We start from the raw sequence: 21435 nt of genomic DNA, 5'->3' as shown, positions 1-21435 counted from the left end.
TAACACAGTGATAACTCTACGCACAGAGTGGCCTCCTTTGTCTTCTATGATTTTTAGTGACCAAATACAGTTATTCACAGTCTTATAAGTGGCTGACTATGGTTGCTTCTCTGACTAACGCATTTTACTCTTCATTCCCTAGACATGCCAGTTCTTCTCGTCACCACCCAGAACCCAAACAGAATGACATCAGCTGCGTATACAAAGCGCACTCGGACCTGCCACGATGTGGCCTACGAAACCGGAATCCTCTTATGCCCCTGAAGTTTGTTCCTCAACCTGATCGACTAGACTCCTAACATTTGCGAGACATGTTGCGTTCAAGACTCTCCAAGACGGAGCTCGTTCTGACAGCGGCATGAGGAACGCGCAGAGACCTCTGTGCTTCTTCTACAGAACAGAGTTATTTCATGGTGTCTCCATTGACCTCTGGGAGGAAATTGGGGCATCATGACGGGACAAGTGTGGTGGGACAGGTCACATTCATACAGTATTCTCTCCTTCTGCGCCCAAACCAACGTGCACGTGTGCTAGCCGTGATATTGACGTGAGCTGTGCATGCAGACGTCTTAGATAATACTGTGACTTTCCCCAATGCTTATGGTCGGACTCCTAACCGGCAACTAAACGTCTGCCTTTTCCCACCGTTCCTCTGTAACTAGCACTTAAATATTAAAGGCTCTAGACTTCTTTTTCTCCCCCTTAGGATAGCGGAACAACCTGCAGCGTCCAAACCCAAGAGCTTACACTCTACTTGGTTATTGGAAGCACATGCCATTTGCTGCTTATATTACATTGGCTTGTGTCCTTGCATTAATATAGATGGCTGAGAGGAGAAGGAAGATCACATGTGGAAGGAAGATGCCCAAGAGGAGAATCTGGGAACCTTAAGGTGTCATTTCACGGCTTGAAATGGCTTGAGAACTGGATTTTGGCCGATGGGTGGTCTGGCAGTGGATTTGGAGCTGGGATGAGATGAGATATGTGTTATATATAATAAGGGTTTTTATGGGCCCCTATGCTTGGGGGGCCCCTCACACAGTGGATGGTGTTGCAGCGATGGTAACCGCACCTGTGCCTGTAGAGGGTCCATGTAAGCATCATGTAGCAATATGACTTGTAGGGCGCTCCTAGGCTCCTGAGCAGGCCCCTAACTCATAAGTGAATGGCAATATGAGTTATAGGTACTGCTATGGACCCCTATGGGTTAGGTGGGGAAAGGGGGTCCTAATGCATAGACAGAACTGAGGGGCATTGACATAGCACGCTGGTGGCACCCTGAGATATTCATCTGGCTCTCTCCTATACAAATGTATATGTAATTATCCTACTATTACTTAGTGTATATGCGTCATTATATACCACGCGGTATGCCCTCATTGGTGGTTATGTATGCCCGGGTACTTAACTGCCACCTGCTGCTTCAATTCTGATGAGGGAGCTTTCTGGGGTATTGCCGATTTGGATGCAAATTTTGGAAATATAGGCGATATATGGCCGATGACGAGGTGCCATTCATGAAAACGTACAATCTACTGTATATAGTGACATTGTTATATATATCGCTATACCAAGCTATTATATCCCTATGACTTATTACAGCACTTTGTTCATTTCACTGACTTTTTACATTTTTTTTCTTGGATCCCAAGAGCTTACAATTCAGTCACGATGTCTGATCGCCCCCTAGTGTTATAGAGGGACGCGCCCTCATCGACGTAGTTGCGCTTTCTGTTGTAATATCGCACCAGATTAGTATTTGTACTACTGGATATTAAGGGCGATAATTCACCCGGTAGTTTAAGGGGGGCTGGGTACCGCTTGTACGTACTACGCTGCATATAGAGATATGGCAGACAGTGTGTGTGCTGGTTGCTTGCACTGTGTGTTGTAGTCTATGGGAGGGGGGGGGGAGGGTTTAATGTTGTATTTCAAAGGGCAGGACTGGGCTGCTGATATCCTTGATGTATCCGTCATGTGTATAAATGAAAGGATCTGCAGTTTGGTTAGGTTAGGCCAGGAGTAGCTGATGTGGGTATCGCACTTGTTATCCATAGACACTTCCGGAGGAGGGGAAACAAATTGTTTACCCTCCCCATTTCTCGGAGGTTGTTACCCACTAAATTTCCACATTTCCCTTAGTTGCCTGGAACATAGCTCCTGTATTATATTATGTAGAGCATGGTATATCAATACATGGCTGCTGCGGATCGGGAGGCACAAAAAGAGCAGCAAACCATAAAAACAGACCTGGGCACTCCTATGGGGCCTGCGGAGCCGAGAACAAAACTCAGCTCCTCTGTGATGTTGGCTACTCAAAGAAGGTCAAGGAGGTTCTTGATGAAGGGTGCTTGCTTGCTTGGAGTCAGACAAAGGAGACAAAACAGGGGGGGTCCCATTCCCATAGGAGGTGCTTGATTAACGGTGGCAGCTTGCTTGGAGTCGGATGAAGGAGTCAAAACAGAGGGGGCCCATTTTCATTCATTTTAGGCTCAGGACTGGGGTAAACAATAGCAATTGGCCATGATTGTCCATGTTATCTCATCACGGGATGCACCGCAGGGGTTTATTGGGATCTGAATAAATAGAACTATGGTAAGAAAAGGTCTGATCATGGGAAATCCATATGGCTGTACACAGTTTTTGGACTGGTGAAGGTCTTAGGGGATTGATTAGTGTTTTTAGTTTTTTTTTACACCATAGAACGGTACTCATGAAATAAGATGATTGATGGGAGATGACTGGAGAAAGGTCAAGCCGATATTACATCCAGATGATACTAGTACACTCGCGGGGTTACACTGTAACTATTATACCGGTTAATAAACCAGACCACGGGACATGGTTGGCACAGGAGAAATGTGTTTAATGTGAATCTGGTTGCAGAGATTTTGGCTATAGTCAGAGGGGCAGAAGAGTCATTTACTGTACATCTGACTGTAGACAAGAAGACCGGTATATCTGATCATGCCTGTTCACATCAGCGCTACGCTTCCATCCATCATTTCTATTATTCTGCTCCACTACGGGACCAGAACAATGAAACTAACAGCGGAATTATGAAGTAGAATTGGGTCAATTCTTGCTTATGGCACAGTACTAATAGTGGTCACAGTTCACAAGCAATGGTGCATCTTAAAGGGGTTTCCAGGATTACTGTGATATGCTCATGTAGCTGCTTTCCTCATCTTCATCTACCCCATGCTTTTTTCTTTTTTTAATTCAGACTTTCCTCACTGGTTTTCAACATGTAAATCAAGCACTCTGATTTGTTTTCATGCTTTATGTGGCACTTCCTTTTGCTGTATCCAACCAAACCCATGATGCACTTCTCCTTCCTCTACCACCGCTCCAGCACCATTCCTAATCACACCCAGCTAGTTTATAGCTAATCACATAGACACTCCCCTCTCACTGCCCCGCCCATGGACATGACATCACAGGAGATAAGAAAGAGCTGCATGGACATGGTCATGTGACCACCGCGCAAAAGATAGTTACAATAAAGGCAAAAGAAATAACATTACAGAACTACAGCGACCTTCAGAAATGATTATTTTAAAGGATGTTGATGCAAATTAGAAAACCACTTTAATAACAATTGTGGTCTAAAAGCCATTCTTACAACTCTTCCTATATTGACTCTTCATCAAATCTTCTTCTAAGGAAAAAAAATTGCAGCAGCTTTACAGAATGATCACAATTAAAAATGGAGACGTCACAGAGCCACTACTTTCTGCTCGGACAAGCCCCCAGAATTTCAGTCTTGACTCTTTGCATTGGATCACAGTGAATCTAAATTTGCCATAATTGCTATTACTTTCACTTTTTATATCCCGTTCTTGCCCCTTCTACTCCTGGGCCATTCACTTGCTTTGTGCTTTAGTGAGGGGCTTGCAGAAAGTAGTGGTGATGTGCACACGGCCTAGCAATGGCCAATAGCAGGAAATATTATTGGAATATCGGCTCCCCTATCTCTTTCCGTGCAATCCATATTAATACATTTCGTACAGAAACTCTGCAGCCATTTTGGAAGAGCCTACGTTTACTTGTATATGCAGTAATAAAGCAATTGTAATTAACGGACTGGTGAACGGATCAGGGGGATACACCCATATATTCTCTGCAGGCCCCCTGATCATTTTCCACCCTGATCCTAATTATTTTACGCACCTATCACCTCCTATCATGCCCACTTTCCGTAAGGGGTTGAGGGTTAATCTGCGAAGCTACTGGCGTCTGTACATCCGCTCGTGCTGAAACTAACTCTCCTCGTCTGTCACCTGTGCCGTCATCTTGGTGTCCTCTGCCATATATATGTATATTTATTGGTTTGTTTATTTATTACGCATATTAATAAAAAAAGGTGCTGAATATAAACTTCAAGGCGGTGATTATTTTTTGGAACAATTAAAAAAACTGATATTAATAATTGAAGGGTGTGCAGGACGGCGGGTTTTCTCATTTAGGATGTGATGGAGCTATACACACATTTACAAATGTATGGTATGGGCGGGGAGTCACTAAGCCGGGGTGTGTACTACACTAATATGTGCAGAGCTAATATCAGCCCTTCCAAAACTCAGGGAGACTGAACCAAAACGACCTGGTTTTGCCCCTAATTATGAGGGCAAGCACACCTCTGTCATGAAAAGTGCATTCTCTGTCTTTGTCCATTATATTCCTACTCCCAGAAATGGGATCTTTGAGTAAGTACACATTTGAGTGAGTACGTATGTGTGGCAGTGCCATACTTTCAATAGAGGAAGACCATGCCACTGCTATAGGGTCTGGGGGATGAGGAGGGCCTGGTACAGAACTGGTTTTTCTCTTCCTGGTGTCAAAACACTGCATTTTTATGCAACCGCCACTAGGGGGAGCTCAAAGCAAAGCGATTATTCCCGCTTCCATGGTAGTTGTAATAATTCCTATTCACTGAGCTCCCCCTAGTGGTGGCTGCAGGCAGCCAGCTAGCTTTGTAATAGAAGGGAAGCATGAGATATATCAATATACTTTTCCCAGTTTTCTAGCGTAAGTACATTATGACTTCAAGTACACACGTGTAGCCAGCTCACCTGGTTTCTTAATTGTAGTCTTCTGGGTACACACAGAATGCATTGAAAAATATGGTGTTCAGAATGAGCGCCCTATATTTGAAGCACCTTTCCTACTTTTTCCGACATTGACGTTGGATACGTGAAGTAGGTGAGGCGAAAGGCAACTTTTTTTTATTACAATTTGTATTTAATTAAAATGTATTTGTAAATTCGTCAGAAATCTGGGGCATTGCACATGTTCTGCATTGCCTGGGGGTGTTTCATGTATGTACACTGGGAAACTAAGTGCAGAGGGCCCCTATTAAGTTTAAGGGGCCCAATGAGATTTATTTATGCCCCTGATGTACAGGTATACAGACACTGGTCTAAGAGGTGCATATGTATACATTAAATATATAGATTTTCTTCTATAATTTTAGAAAACATAGTTTTGAACGTAATTTGAAAAGTATAACATATATTACTGTAGAGGGAAGCGATACGTACTGTACACGTGTTCGCACACATATTTATTACATGTAAACTTAGTAATTGTCTCCATGTTTTGCACTTTGGAATAATGATTGTCTCACTTCCTATGGCTTTAGCACACAGTCATTTATACATAGGCCCGTACCCGTCTTGTTGTGTCCACCACAGCTGAACAGTGGAAGACCAGTGCGGCCAGCAATGCGGGATAAGTATGTGAATCTTCATTATATCACTCTGGCCCTTGAGTGTCTGCAGGTAACTAAATTATCCACCAGGGGGCGAAGCTGCTCTTGGCTCAGTAGATCCTGTGGCTCCCTAATTCACCATTTGCTTTTGCAGCGTTGACTGACCCAGTGCATTTTCGGTAAGGTTGCCGTAGGTGTGTCCGTACTGAAACTTGTAACCTGTAAGAATAGTTGGAACAAGAAGGGGAAGGTTAATTCATTATTAAGGCAGCTTAGAACTAAGATCTAATACATATAGACATTTAAAGAGGTATTCCGGGTTTTAATGATTATATTTATTTATTAGCCCAGGTCATGTGACCGAACGTGTGATGTCACTGGCCTAGGAAAGGGCAACAGGACCGCCATGGCCTCTTCAAGGAGCTGATCGTTGGGGTCACTCTAGGTAGCCAGCGTGTTGTCTAAGCCTATGCTGGGGATTTGAAGCTCTGTATTAGGAAAAAAGGAAGCTCTAAGGATACTCTATGAAGGAATTTTTAGAATGATCATATTTTGAGTTTTGCGCCTTTTGAGCTCTTATGGAAAAGCAAATAACCACAAAGCCAACAAAAAATGTATCCCCGCCAACTATTTCTCAGCCTCAAAAAAACTGTCTACTTTAGGTCTACACCACACAGTTTAAGAAGTTCTACTCCATTTTTTGGCCTCCACATTTAGGCCACCACCGCTTTCTAGTGAAGCCACTTTTTGGACGAGGCAGAAAAGCTGAGAATACTGTGTAAAATGGTTAGTAAATGTGATGCAAAGCAGGCACGCCAGTTTGTTTTGCGCAAATTGTGCCAAAAAACTAGCGCGCATATTTATTAGTAAATGTGCCCCATTGAGTATTTTTTACGAGCGGAAATTGACCTGCCGCGAGAATTTTAAAATCTTTAGCATGTCAATTGTTGCGATTCCCCACCTTATGTACAGTGGTTTTCCCCATACATTTGAATAGAGTTGTTAAAAAAACCAGACAATTTGCACCAAAAAACACATAAAAATGCACAAAAAACAGTCATAAATATTGTGAATTTATGTGCGTTTTTATTGAGTTTTTTATTTCCTGTGTTCAATTACCCTTAGCCATACAAGCCACCTTTAGAAGTCCCTCACCTGGCACATATCCCGTATAGCGGGGCAGTAGGCCCAGCTGCTCCAGGTAGATGTGGCTCTGGTCAGACTGGTGTCTGCTCCCTTCTCGGGCTTCCTGGACGCCTATTTTGGATCCTTTTTTCAGCGTCATTTCAGAAAACTCTGTTATAGCTCTGTTCGTGGTGATGGGATAACCAGTGCCAATGAGAAAACGAGAGCGGGGGACGTACCCAGTGTAACCTGTGGGAACATAGAGATGTCACACATAAGGAAATAGAACACATTAAAAGTACAAAATAGTCCATGTACTCTACCGACCTGAGCTTTGAAAAATCTAGAATATTAATATTCACCCTGTTCCTTTAAGATCCAACATTCTGTGCTGATTCATTTCATAATATATGTTTATCGGGTTCGGAGATCGGTTTGTATGACATAGAGTTCTAAACTCTTTCCTTTCACATCATCATAGAAATACATGATAAAATTCCTGCAGCCACCACAAGAGGGAGATCACGAGTTTACTGTTTATGCATTGAACTCATTAATAAAACAGTATACAATAAGCTCTTAAGCTCCCTCTTGTGGTCATAGCAGGCAGACAAAATTGGATCAGTTAACTATCTGCACACGGGGAATTTGGAGCTGTGTGTCAGGAAAATAGAGCTTCCACTGTCGAAAAATATATTTAGAAATAATTCAGCACAGTATTTTGGACATATATAGATTGCAAGAATGAAATGGTGTTCAAAAGTAGACATTTTGAGGGACATTTATTAAGACTGGTGTTTCTTACTCCAGTCTTGATAAAGAAATATGCTGGTGTATGATGCACCCATATTATTAAGAGGCACAGAACTCTGGATAATGTTGGTGTGACATCAGCCTTATAAAGCAAGAAGCTACGTGACAACCCTACACAAAGAGAGCAAACTGAGATGCTTGATAAAATTGTCCATTGTCCTTCAGGAAAAATGTTTAAAATATTGTTATCATTAAATAAATAAAAACACCACCTGAGATGAAATACTTCTGGGGGTCCTCCTCTTCCATGTAGTATGGGGAGATCTGTATCTGGAAGGCATTGGGAGAGACATAGGGCGCTGGCTCCTTAGACAGTGCTGGGAGTGGAGTCCGGTACTTGGCTGTGATCAGCTGGAAGTAGGGAGTGAAACAGAAAAAAACTCCTCCGTCATCACTGATTACAGACTGAGGGTGCAGAATAAAATGAAGCATTCTCAATTCCATATCTACAGACATGGCAACTGTCCTCGGTGCTACAAGATAGCGCCTGAGCAGCAGTCTCTTTTTAGGATTCAAAATTTCTTTGCATTCCCTGCTTGTTCAGAGTCTGCACATAGCCTACATTCTGGGAAGTGTTGTCTAAATACGGTAGCATGCCCTGGACAGTCACATTATATCAGGACAATTAACTGCAGTATATGAGCTCATCAGGATGTCTGATGACAAGCTTGCTGACAGTTTCCAATAACAACCAGCGGAAGATAATATGCTTTACCAGTCATCTTCTGCACCTTTTATTGCAGTTTTTAACACTTTTGCATGGACTGATCCTTTAAGTTGATTAAAACAGAACTCACACAGTACCCGTCACACAGTGCGTGCCCCTGTTAAGAGTGCACCATTAGTACTTGCCTCCATGCCGCTAGTTCACACAGTGGATTTTGTCTTTGTCAAACTCCACTGCATATTCCACGGAATAAACCCTCTCGTTTCTGCTGTGGTTTTTCAAGTTGAATGCAGCAGACCCACTTGTGGTTTACCCCCATGTAATGTTTCGAGCTGCGTCTGTGTGGACACCACGTCAAGGAAGGACATATCCTTTCTTGGCGCGGTTGCAAAGGACAGCAGCCGCGCGGAGGCAGCATGGCCTCACGCTGAAAACATTGAGAGGCGGTCACTATGCTGCCTCCTCATGGTTTTTGGCACAGAATATTTGCCAAATTCTGTTGATAAAATCCCCTGTGTTCCTATGTGCCTGCATTGCAATGAAGCTTCAGTATATGCAAATGAGCCTCTAGGATCAACGGGGACGTTGCCGTTACACCTAGAGGCTCTGCTCTCTCTGTAACTTCTGCACTTTGATTGATAGGACCAAGCAAGTGTGATGATGTTTTCACTCCATGACCTTGTCAATCAAAGTGGAGAGAACACGGCAGTGGCGGAGAGAGCAGAGCCTCTAGGTGTAATGGCTACGCCCCCGTTGCTCCTAGAGGCTGATTTGCATATATTAAAACATCACTTTTCTCAGCAATGCGGACACATGTGAACATAGGACCAACACAGATGCCTTCAGCTTTCAAGCACACATGCAACAGGTCAGCCAGTGTCATAGGTGCAAATCTTCTAACAGCCGCCCTTTAACTATCAGGACACAGATGAACGTGCAGGGCGGGATCTAGCCCCAGGTCAAAGGTTGTGCAGCCCCCCTGCACCAATATCAGTTTCTCCAGGCAGGTTCTCCGCTCACCTGCTTCTCATGCTCAGTCCGCGGCGGCTGCTGACCACTCTGAAGTTTACTGACCAGTAGCTGCTCCTTCAGATGACTCTGCTGCTGGTCCTGATCCTTGTGAAAGTCGGTCAGGGCATCCCGAGTGGTCTCGGCGTACGTCTTAGCAAAGAATTTCTGAGATCTAGGGATGAAGCCTGAAAAGACAAGAAGAAGGGAATGTCATTTATATGATGTCCACCGTATATCAATGGAAGAGTATGGGGCAAAAAGGAGAAAACATCTTGAGAATGGACGCTACTACTGTGACATGTCATGTCTACTGCAACGTGTCGCGTGCTCACATGAGGAGATCTTATTGACATGAAGGACTCTATGGCATTTTTGCCCCAATGCAGTTATAACGCACTGTAGACTCCATCCCGCCATTCGGATTGCTGTGGTGTTATATGGGGTCCAGTTACTATAAAAGGGATACAGTAGATTATTGAAGCACTGTATGACACCACTACGTGGGCTCTGTGTGGTGGTATTATTTAAGCACTGTATGGCACTGCTGCACTTTTTACTGTATGGTACTATTATGTGGGCACTTTACAGCAATATTTTTGACACTGTAAGACTCAAAGGGAACCTGTCACCTCCAAAAGTGATATAAAACTGCCAGCATTACCTTATAGCAGCCCCCAGTCTGTAACTGATCATGTGTGCGAGTCAGAAATTTGGTAATCCATACTTCAGAAAAACGTTTTTTGAATCTTCCTGAGCGCTCTGTTTGCAGTCAGGCTTGAAGTCAAGGGGGCAGCGGCCTCCCTGCTTCAAGTCAAGCAATGCCCACCTTTATGTTTATGCTACTTTTATGCGTAAACTGAACAGTAGTACTGTTTGGGCACTATATGATGGTATTATTTGGGCACTATATGATGGTATTATTTGGGCATTATATTGTACTGATATTTGGCCACTATACTGTGATATTGTACAGGCATTGCACTGTTATTTGAAGACCACACACAACTGTTATATGAGCGCTATATATAATACTTATGTGGACACTGTGTTGTGGTATTATTTGGGTATAGTACGGTACTTTTACCAGGATGATTTTTTTTTTAACTATTCCGTTTCTCTCTTTCCAGCCCCTAAACGATGTTTGGCCTCCACAGAGGACTCCTATTATAAAATAATAGATGCTTGAAAATGTGAAAAGTCTTTCAAAAGTGGCAAAAGAAAAGTATGGATGCTTGAAGGCACAAATGAGTTTTGCTAAAATAAAGATATAAGCAAAAATTAAGGCAAAACACATCGGCTCCTGAGGGCCACATTACCGGTATAACCTGGAATCATACTCCAGTAGAGCTTGTGGTCTCCCAGACGTGGTTTCCTCCTGTTTGACATGCCCAGGTTGGTATCATAACGAGGTGGAGGGAATGGACAGGACTGGAGCACCAGCTGCCCTGAGTGGTGGACATCAGGACTGGTCAGCAGTTGGCCGGTCAGCTTCCCATAGGTCTTACCCATGTTATACTTGTACTGGGGGCAGAAGCCGCCATACCTGCAATAGACACACAGGAGACATTATTTACATTAACCCATTAAGGAAGGGGACTGGTTTGGTACTTAAGGGACAAACTAAAATGATGGGAGTTATTAATACGACTGGCCCCTAACCTAATCCTGCAAGTGATGATGCAGCTCCAGTCCTAAGCCCGTGCCATCACAGCATGGTACATGTATGTCGCTGTGCGATAATGACCTACTTGTAGAGCTGCAGGTTTCTCAGATGACTATACAGTGATTAAAATGAATGTAATGTATGTACACAGTGACTGCACCAGCAGAATAGTGAGTGCAGCTCTGGAGTATAATACAGGATGTAACTCAGGATCAGTACACGATAAGTAATGTAATGTATGTGCACAGTGACTGCACCAGCAGAATAGTGAGTGCAGCTCCGGAGTATAATACAGGATGCAACTCAGGATTAGTACAGGATAAGTAATGTAATGTAAGTACACAGTGACTCCACCAGCAGAATAATGAGTGCAGCTCTGGAGTATAAAACAGGATGTAACTCAGGATCAGTACAGGATAAGTAATGTAATGTAAGTACACAGTGACTGCACCAGCAGAATAGTGAGTGCAGCTCTGGAGTATAATACAGGATGTAACTCAGAATCAGTCCAGGATAAATAATAATGTATGTACACAGTGACTAAACGTCTTAAGTATTAAAACACAAGAAAAACTTTAACAAAAATGATATTGCCCTAATCATACTGACCTGGAGAATGAAAGTAACAGCTCAGTTTTACCGCATAGAGAACGCTGTAAAAACAAAACCCAGAAAACTGTGGCGGAATTGTGTTTTTTTTTGGAATTGTGTTTTCATTTGGAATTTTTTCCTGCTCCCTGCTACATCATATGCAATATTTAACGGAGCCATTAGAAAGTACAACTTTTCCCACAAAAAAAAAAAAAAGCTCTCATATGGTTATGTGAACAGAAAAATAAAAAAAAGTTATGGCTCTGGGAAGATGGGGAGTGAAAAACCAAAATGGAATATCGCAGGCTCCTCTAAGGGTTGAACCTGTGCTTTTTTATGCATCGGCCTATAGGTCATCAATATCAGAATTTTGGAAAACCTTTTTAAGTGATTTCGACCTCTAGGGGGTTAATGGCACTGCTGTATTGTCACAAGTCTCTGGTGTCCCGGGCCCTGCGGTATCCAAGCCCGACTGCCACCATGGAGATGTGTACACACAAGGACTCAGCCTGAAGCAACTCACAATGATGACAGGAGACCATTGAGCAGCCCCCGGTGTATCCAGTGCTGATACTGGAAACCAGAGATCAGTTACTGTGCGGCACTATAGTCTGTCATCATCTAGAACCGCCGAGCAGGGCAGGAAAAGACCAATTATTGTATTATATAAAGCTGTTGTATCAAACCAGATAGACTTAAACCTTTAAAACTGGCTGACCTGTTACATGTGCGCTTGGCAGCTGAAGGCGTCTGTGTTGGTCCCATGTTCATATGTGTCCACATTGCTGAGAAAATGTTTTTTTTTAATTATATGCAAATGAGCCTCTAGGAGTAATGGGTGCGTTGCCATTACACCTAGAGGCTCTGCTCTCTCTGCAACTTCTGTGTCCTCTGAACTTTGATTGACAAGGCCAGATGTGATCACGTTTACACTGCCTGGTCTGGTCCTGTCAATCAAAGTGCTGAGGGCTCGGCAGTTGCAGAGCCTCTAGGTGTAATGGTAACGCCCCCATTGCTCCTAGAGGCTCATTTGCATATATTAAAACCTCATTTTTCTCAGCAATGCGGGCACATATGAACATGGGACCAACACAGATGCCTTCAGCTGCCAAGTGCACATGTAACAGGTCAACCAGTTTTATAGGTACAAATCTGCTGACAGATGCCCTTTAAAGGCATTCCCCACGATTACAATATTCATTGCCTGTTCTCAGCATAGGTCATCATTATCTGATCAGTGGGTGTCTGACTCTGGCACTCTGGTGGCCTCCTTGCAGCTTACCAGGCACAGAGCCATACATTTTATGTGCTTGGTATTGCAGCCTGGGCACATTGACCTGAATGGAGCTGGGCTGCACATAGGCCATGCAACTGATGAACGGGACGTAACTGGCCTAGAAAGAGATTGCAGCACTAACCACGCCTCTGTCTGCAGCTACCACTAGGGGGAGGCCACTGCCTATGGGTTTATATGGCTAGGATTGAACTCAGAACTGTATAGATCTATATGTAGTGAGCTCCCCCTAGTTGCAGCTACCGGTAGCTTCTACAACGTCACAGCAAGCAGGGGAAACTGTAAAAAAGCCTGGCCCCCCTCCCACTGTCAGCCCCATACTCCACCTCTATGGTAGGTCTACCATAGTTCCTGTGGGCATATACAGATGTAGTGTTCTTTAAAATGACTACCGCCAGGGGCGGACTGACCGTTCGAGCACTCGGGCATGGACCGAGGGCCCGAGGCCACTAGGGGGCCCGCCAGGCTCAGACAGTTAATGATTAGTTCAGGTGTAGGCAGCTCCTTGCCACTTCAATAAGCACGAGTCACACACACTTAACTTTAGCAAGTGGCGAGATGACTTGATCGCCTCGCCACTTCACTTGCTATGGCTGCCGCAGCACTGCCCAGTGCATCCGTTCCCCCGCTCGTTGTGCTGCCTGGGTCCACATTCCACCATGGTGTGCCCGCCTCCTCATACGTGCCGTGCCGTTCCTGCGCTGCACTCTCGCTGCATCCCTATGCAGGCACAGGCACAGGCTATAGTTGTATGTACAGCTGCGAAGTGCCATTTTCTGCCTGAAAGTGAACGTTCTACGATCTGTCACTGGGAGGCACCCACAGCCTGGCCCCGGGCCCTATGTACATGGAGCAGGTACCTGTGTGCGTTACTGGTAATGCGCCATAAAAAGCATCTTTTCAGCCTCTTTGATGAGGAGATGGGAGAGTAGTGACCCTGCTTCCCCCTCCTCCTTTCACCCCACTAGTAACCCTGCTCCCCCCACTAGTAACCCTGTTCCCCCCCTAGTAACCCTGCTCCCCCCCACTAGCGACCCTGCTTCTCCCTCCTCCTGTCACCCCACTAGTAACCCTGCTCCCCCCCACTAGTGACCCTGCTCCCCCCTCCTCCTTTCACCCCACTAGTAACCCTGCTCCCCCCCACTAGTGACCCTGCTCCCCCCTCCTCCTTTCACCCCACTAGTAACCCTGCTCCCCCCACTAGTAACCCTGCTCCCCCCCTAGTAACCCTGCTCCCCCCCCCACTAGCGACCCTGCTTCTCCCTCCTCCTGTCACCCCACTAGTAACCCTACTCCCCCCTCCTCCTTTCACCCCACTAGTAACCCTGCTCCCCCCCCCACTAGTGACCCTGCACCCCCTCCTCCTGTCACCTCACTAGTGACCCTGCTTCCCCCACTAGTAACCATTCTTCCCCCTCCTCTTGTCCCCCCACTAGTGACCCTGCTTCCCCTCCTCCTGTCACCCCACTAGTGACCCTGCTTCCCCTCCTCTTGTCCCCCCACTAGTGACCCTGCTCCCCCTCCTCCTGTCACCCCACTAGTGACCCTGCTTCCCCTCCTCCTGTCACCCCACTAGTGACCCTGCTTCCCCTCCTCCTGTCACCCCACTAGTGACCCTGCTTCCCCTCCTCCTGTCACCCCACTAGTGACCCTGCTTCCCCTCCTCTTGTCCCCCCACTAGTGACCCTGCACCCCTCCTCCTCCTGTCACCCCACTAGTGACTCTGCTCCCACTCCTCTTGTCCCCCCACTAGTGACCCTGCACCCCTCCTCCTCCTGTCACCCCACTAGTGACCCTGCTTCCCCTCCTCTTGTCCCCCCACTAGTGACCCTGCACCCCCTCCTCCTGTCACCCCACTAGTGACCCTGCACCCCCTTCCTCCTGTCACCCCACTAGTGACCCTGCTCTCCCTCCTCCTGTCACCCCACTAGTGACTCTGCTCCCCCTTCCTCCTGTCACCCCACTAGTGACCCTGCTCCCTCCTCTTGTCACCCCACTAGTGACCCTGCTCCCCCCTCCTCCTGTCACCCCACTAATGACATTGCTCCCCCCCTCCTCTTGTCATCCCACTGGTGACTCTGCTCCTCCCGCCTTGTCACCCCACTAGTGACCCTGTCCCCCCTCTTCCAGTCACCCCACTAGTAACCCTGCTCCCCCCCACTAGTGACCCTGTGTGTTCCTGTACGGAGAGGAGCCTGGCTGGAGTGTGGTGATGCCTAGCTATGTGTCTCTCCCTGTGTGTGTGCAGCACGCCAGACCTGCAGGGTATTGCGATGGTGAGGTCACGGTTATGGGCAATCAAGGGTTACTCACTGTATTGGAGAACCCTGGGCAGGCATGCGGCAGTGAAGGAGAGGTAGACACAGTTCCTCTGGGGCACACTCTGTATATAGGGACCAGGCCTGATGGTGGATGAGGTGCCCTGGATGTTACAGGTATTTTGAGTGCCTGGGGCAAGGTCCCTTTTGGATTCGTGACGCCAGTGCCTGTAACGGTGGCACACCGATTTATAGTTGGAATAACTGAGGTACACAGGTGGTATAGTGAACCAAACGTTGCTTTACTTAACAGTCCAACTTTGTACATCGAGATAGTAATGCAGTCCCTTATTTCAAGTACTTCACAAGCAGGCTTATTTCACATAGATGGCAGATATTAATCATGCAAGATACTCAGAGGGTAAATCCACAATGCACTCAGAATCAGGTTGTACCTTTCCTCAGAAATAGCGTACACTGTCCTTTTAGAACTCCTGTCTGGTTTCTATCCCAAGGCCCGGATGCCTAAATGCTGGCTTAAATCCTTGGTAAATATATATCTTCCTCCCGTATTAATCCTTGCTTTGCTTCATAGTTCCTCTGCCTATTAATTTACTTATCTTGGCTGGAAATATCCTTACTTAGTTACTTGGCTTGAGAATGACTGTGGGTTTCTCCCAGGAGGTTCTGTCCTGCTACTGGGGTGTCTCTACTGAGCTAATCCGAGCCTCAGGAAGACAAAGTGACTCCTCTAGTCCCCTGGAATGAACTAACTTCCCCTGTCTGGGCCTACCTATATATAACCAGGGCTCTCTGGCTCCCTCTAACGTCTGGGAGGCTAAACTGCACCCTGACAGGCCTGACACCAGTTAACACAGGGAAAATGCATACACATGACATTAAATGCAATTAAGGCCTCTTTCACACTTGCGTTGTCCGGATCCGGGGTGTACTCCACTTGCCGGAATTACACTCCGGATCCGGAAAAACGCAAGTGTACTGAAAGCATTTGAAGACGGAACCGTCTTCCAAATGCGTTCAGTGTTACTATGGCACCCAGGACGCTATTAAAGTCCTGGTTGCCATAGTAGGAGCGGGGAGCGGTATACTTACAGTCCGTGCGGCTCCCGGGGCGCTCCAGAATGACGTCAGAGCGCCCCATGCGCCTGGATGACGTGATCCATGTGATCACATGATCCATGCGCTTGGGGCGCCCTGACGTCACTCTGGAGCGCCCGGGGAGCCGCACGGACGGTAAGTATGCTGCTCCCCCGCTCCCCGCTACACTTTACCATGGCTGTCAGGACTTTAGCGTCCCGGCAGCCATGGTAACCACTCTGAAAAAGCTAAATGTCGGCTCCGGCAATGCGCCGAAACGACGTTTAGCTTAAGGCCGGATCCGGATCAATGCCTTTCAATGGGCATTAATTCCGGATCCGGCCTTGCGGCAAGTGTTCCGGATTTTTGGCCGGAGCAAAAAGCGCAGCATGCTGCGGTATTTTCTCCGGCCAAAAAACGTTCCGTTCCGGAACTGAAGACATCCTGATGCATCCTGATGCATCCTGAACGGATTTCTCTCCATTCAGAATGCATTAGGATAATCCTGATCAGGATTCTTCCGGCATAGAGCCCCGACGACGGAACTCTATGCCGGAAGACAAGAACGCAGGTGTGAAAGAGCCCTAAGACACATTAACCCCTTTTGTGTAGTGCCCACCCTTTACCTAGTGGGACACTACATGTGTGTCTGTCCCTGTGTGTATGTCTGTCCCTGTGTGTGTGTGTGTGTGTGTGTGTGTCTGTGTCTGTGTCTGTCCCTGACCCTGTGTGTCTCTTCCTGTGTGTGTCACCATCCCCATGCCCACAGTGTTCCTATGCCTTGACGCGGCTGCATCAGGACGTTCTATGCGGGGCAAGAAGAAGAAGATGGAAGAGGAGGCAGCGCCACCAGCATGGAGTCCATGGGAGAGACACAGGGAGGCACACTAAGGACGTAGGTAACATTACCACCAGTGATGGCCAGTTCGCATTGTTCGCCCGCGAAAATATGCGGGCTGCCATATTTTTTCCCAAGTGCGGCGAGGCACAGGTAAGCCCTTACCTGTGCCTGTGCGCGAGCTGGTCTGAAAACAAGTGCGGTCAGCGGGAGCAGGCAGTTCTGAGAACAGCCACCGGGGGCCTCCGTCGGGCTATTCTCGAAACTGCCTGCTCCCGGTGACCGCATTTGTTTTCAGAAGGGCTTACCTATGCCTCGCCGGACTTGTGAAAAAAGATGGCAGCCCGCATATGTTCGTGGGAGAACAATGCGAACTGGCCATCACTGATTACCACATGATCTACACTAGTGTTATCTGTGGTTTTACATAGGACTGCAGGTAACACTACCACATTATCAGGACTAGTGTTATCTGTGGTTTTACATAGGACTGCAGGTAACACTACCACATTATCAGCACAAGTGTTATCTGTGGTTTTACATAGGACTGCAGGTAACACTACCACATTATCAGCACTAGTGTTATCTGTGGTTTTACATAGGACTGCAGGTAACACTACCACATTATCAGGACTAGTGTTATCTGTGGTTTTACATAGGACTGCAGGTAACACTACCACATTATCAGCACAAGTGTTATCTGTGGTTTTACATAGGACTGCAGGTAACACTACCACATTATCAGCACTAGTGTTATCTGTGGTTTTACATAGGACTGCAGGTAACAGTACTACATTTTCTGTACTCAGATAGCAATCACTGTGTTATCTGTTTTGTTACATAGGACTGCAGGGGACATCTATATTATCTGTACTCAGAGACTTATCACTGTGTAAGGGGGCCCACTGAGACTTTATCGCCCAAGGGCCCACATGAGCCTGGAGCCGACACGGCGTGATATGTGTGTGAGGCTGTGTGTGGGGCTGTGTGTGGGTGTGGCTTGAGGGTGGGCGGGGACACAGGGCCCCCATAATCTCCTAATGCCGGGTGGGCGGGGACACAGGGGCCCCATAATCTCCTAATGCCCATGAGTTGTCAGTCCGCCCCTGCTACCGCCATGCTATGAAAAAAATACAATGCAACAGCACTCTGCAAACCAAATAAAGTACATTAATGCCATAGTAATAGAAAACATTCTGGTGCTAATGCTACGCTTATTTTGTAAATTTGATATTCTTGACAAATACATTTAGTACAAAATTATGTGGGCCCGTCTGCCAAACGTCAAGGTGATCTCTGTAAGACGGGAACCTAACACTAACAGGTAGCATTTAGTGTTGGGTTCCCGTCTTAGAGATCGCCTTGACGTTTGGCAGACGGGCCCACATAATTATGTACAAAATGTATTTGCCAAGAATATCACATTTACAAAATAAGCGTAGCATTAGCACCAGAATATTTTCTATTACCATGGCATTAATGTACTTTATTTGGTTTGCAGAGTGCTGTTGCATAGTATTTTTTTCTTTGTGTTTCTAGCCATGGCAGTGTGCACCTGCGCATCGCACTGCGCAATGTAGTGTTTTTCGGCACTCTGCACTAGTTGTGCTGTGTAACTGCTCTCATACAAAGCAGATGAGCAGCCATTTTAAGGAATACTACATCTGTAGTAACACTTTTTAATGAAGTTATATATGACAGAAAAACCTGGCTAAGTTCGTCCCAAAACAGCGCCACACCTGTCCATGTCTGGTATTGCAGGTCAGCTCTATTGAAGTGAATTGGCTGGAGCTGTGGACTGGCCATTTTTCTACTTCTGGACAAACCCCTCATAAGGATATTTATTCAATGGCTTCCAGTATTCTACAGTGCACCAACATCTATAGTGCACCCACATGTACAGTGCACCAGCATCTACAGTGCACCCACATGTACAGTGCACCAGCATCTACAGTGCACCCACATGTACCTGTGATATTTCCAGGTGCAGGAGCCTAGATTCCATGTATTAACTTATCACTACTGGAGAACATAGCAACCGGCCAGGCGCTGTACCCTGATCACAACAATCGAATTGGTTGCTATAGGCAACACTGCACTTTCTCCAGGTATGTGGGCGGGGCGCGGGCGTGCCTAGATACCGCGCAACAAAGTATACAGGTGGCACATAAGTCTAGAAACATTGTAGCAGAGTGAATCTTGAGTATGAGTGAGACTCAGATACACTGTGATACAGTTTTCCCTGAGTATTCCATAGGTTTAGACATATTGGGATAGTCTGCCCTGAGTTATTCAGACTCAGATACAGTGTGATACAGACTCCCCTGAGTATTACATAGGCTCAGATACAGTGTGATACAGACTCCCCTGAGTATTACATAGGCTCAGATACATTGTGCTAGTTTCCCCTGAGTATTACATAGGCTCAGATACATTGTGATACAGATTCCCCTGAGTATTACATAGGCTCAGATACAGTGTGATACAGTTTCCCCTGAGTATTACATAGGCTCAGATACATTGTGCTACAGTTTCCCCTGAGTATTACATAGGCTCAGATACATTGTGCTACAGTTTCCCCTGAGTATTCCAAAGGCTCAGATACATTGTGATACTGACTTTCCTGAGTATTCCATAGGATTAGATACACAGCGATACAATCTCCCCGACACATTCCGTAGGGTCAGATATGTCATGCCATAGTGCCCCCAGGTATCACATCACTCGGATAACTGAATCGCGTAGGATTAGATACTCCTGTATTACAAAGACTGATATACTGCAGCAAACCATAGAAAACAGTATTATGTTTGTATCAATCAATGGGTTTTCAGTACTGAGTAAAGAAAAGTTCTGCAACTTTCTAATGTCTTTTGAGTCCCAGTGTCTCACCATTTCAAGATTTCTGCTTGCTGTCAGTGAATGGGAACTTTCTTGTTTATATAAAGGCTGGATTTTGCGCATCACTAATATGGAAGCTACTATGCCCAGCACGAGTCCATTCTATGTGAAAAGCACGAGGAGTATTAAGAGTTGGACTTACCCTGGGATAAAATGGGGATCAGGTGTCATCAGCATTGGGCTGATTTTTGGGGGGTAAGAAGCTGCCATGCCCACTGGGGTCCTCTCCGGGGATCTGCTTCCCTGTGTCTGTCGCAGTCACTGAGTGTCAGTGTGTGTCGCTGTGTATTGTGTGTTGTCAGGGATGATTAGAAACTAGTAACAGGAGGAGGAGGAGGAGGACTCCGGGCAATGAGAGGAGGAGCAGGGAGCAGCCAGCGCTCATCTCCTGGTCACTGTCACACTAGAGAGGGCAGAAAATCACCCCGACATCTGTATAATCTATACAGCTTTTATATAAAATAAAGCTTCCACTTTTCCCATCTACAATCCAGCGCTGCATTACAGGATGCCCAAAAACAGCACCTGCTTTCCTTCTCTGATTCCCAGGGTAAAGTCTGAATATGGCCCTATCAGTGTATTATAGGGTTCGCCTAGTAGGGGCAGTTTTAAATAAGATCCTCCTAATGCTAGGGCTACATGGCGATATTGGTCATGTGACATGAAGCTCACGCTCTACCATCACACGTGACGTGATGTCTTTGAATGTGGTCATGTCACTAAAGGCGATGTGATGGGACCGTGACGTGACAGCCACGAAGAATCAAAATCTGATTCATTTTTGGATGCAGCTTGCAAATCGCAAGCGAATTTTTCAGCACAGAATTCTGTGTAATGCCTGCCGCACACAACCGCATCCGTTTCGTGGTCCGAAAAAAAAAAGTGCAGGTACGGGCAGTGTATATGCCGCACACTAGAACTAGCTAGAACTGGCTAAGCGGACAAAGGTAGGACATGTGCTGTATATTCTAAACCTACAATAAAGGTGTTATAGCCCGCATCAAAATGAGTACACCATATATATAAAATTTCCTTTATTGATTCAGTTAAGACATGATCGCATTAAAATCAGAGGAATCCACATGAATGTAAGAGAGAAAACAGGTTAAAAACAACCTAACTAGTAGGGGACTAACGCACATGCAGACCAGGGCAAGTTTATATGTGAACATACCAGAAAAAAATAATATATATATATATATATATATACAGTGGTGTCAAATCTAATCTGCCTAGACATCCAGGTACCTGAAGTGTGCAGCGACTTCACAATAGGCCGCACATAAAGCCCGGTATCACAAACCACACAGTAGTGGATGTTAAAAAACATACATCAAACATCCAATGTCAGCATGGAGGTCCCCTCGGCTTCGTCAGGGAAAAGTGAATGCAAGGGATAGTAACATCCACCTATATATACCTGTGCCGCACTGATTATTCCAATTGGAGGCCTAATTGCTTCA

General features: G+C 46.0%; 2 protein-coding genes across 4 annotated transcripts in view; one reads left to right on the top strand and one right to left on the bottom strand.

Moving 5' to 3' along the window:
* RUSC2 (RUN and SH3 domain containing 2) overlaps positions 1–4396 on the top strand; it is a 69300-nt gene extending 64904 nt beyond the window's left edge. For all 3 annotated transcript variants that reach the window (XM_040421191.1, XM_040421189.1, XM_040421190.1), the window contains one exon: positions 143–4396. In XM_040421191.1, the coding sequence (XP_040277125.1) occupies positions 143–299 (157 nt within the window). In that variant the 3' untranslated portion in view covers positions 300–4396. The remainder of the gene's footprint in view (positions 1–142) is intronic.
* Positions 4397–5446: 1050 nt separating this feature from the next.
* On the bottom strand, positions 5447–20250 carry FAM166B (family with sequence similarity 166 member B). The gene is made up of 6 exons (XM_040420165.1): positions 20115–20250; positions 10646–10872; positions 9339–9514; positions 7864–8002; positions 6869–7087; positions 5447–5932 (listed from the first exon to the last, which is right to left on the bottom strand). Exons 1-6 carry the CDS (start codon positions 20180–20182, stop codon positions 5844–5846), a joined length of 918 nt encoding a protein of 305 aa, XP_040276099.1. The 5' UTR covers positions 20183–20250; the 3' UTR covers positions 5447–5843.
* Positions 20251–21435: the final 1185 nt, after the last annotated feature.

This window comes from Bufo bufo, chromosome 2 (assembly GCF_905171765.1).
Source record: "Bufo bufo chromosome 2, aBufBuf1.1, whole genome shotgun sequence".
In the NCBI taxonomy this organism is placed as follows: Eukaryota; Metazoa; Chordata; class Amphibia; order Anura; family Bufonidae; genus Bufo; species Bufo bufo.
The sequence above is the reverse complement of the archived record's forward strand: the minus strand, read 5'-3'. Positions and strand labels throughout refer to the sequence as shown.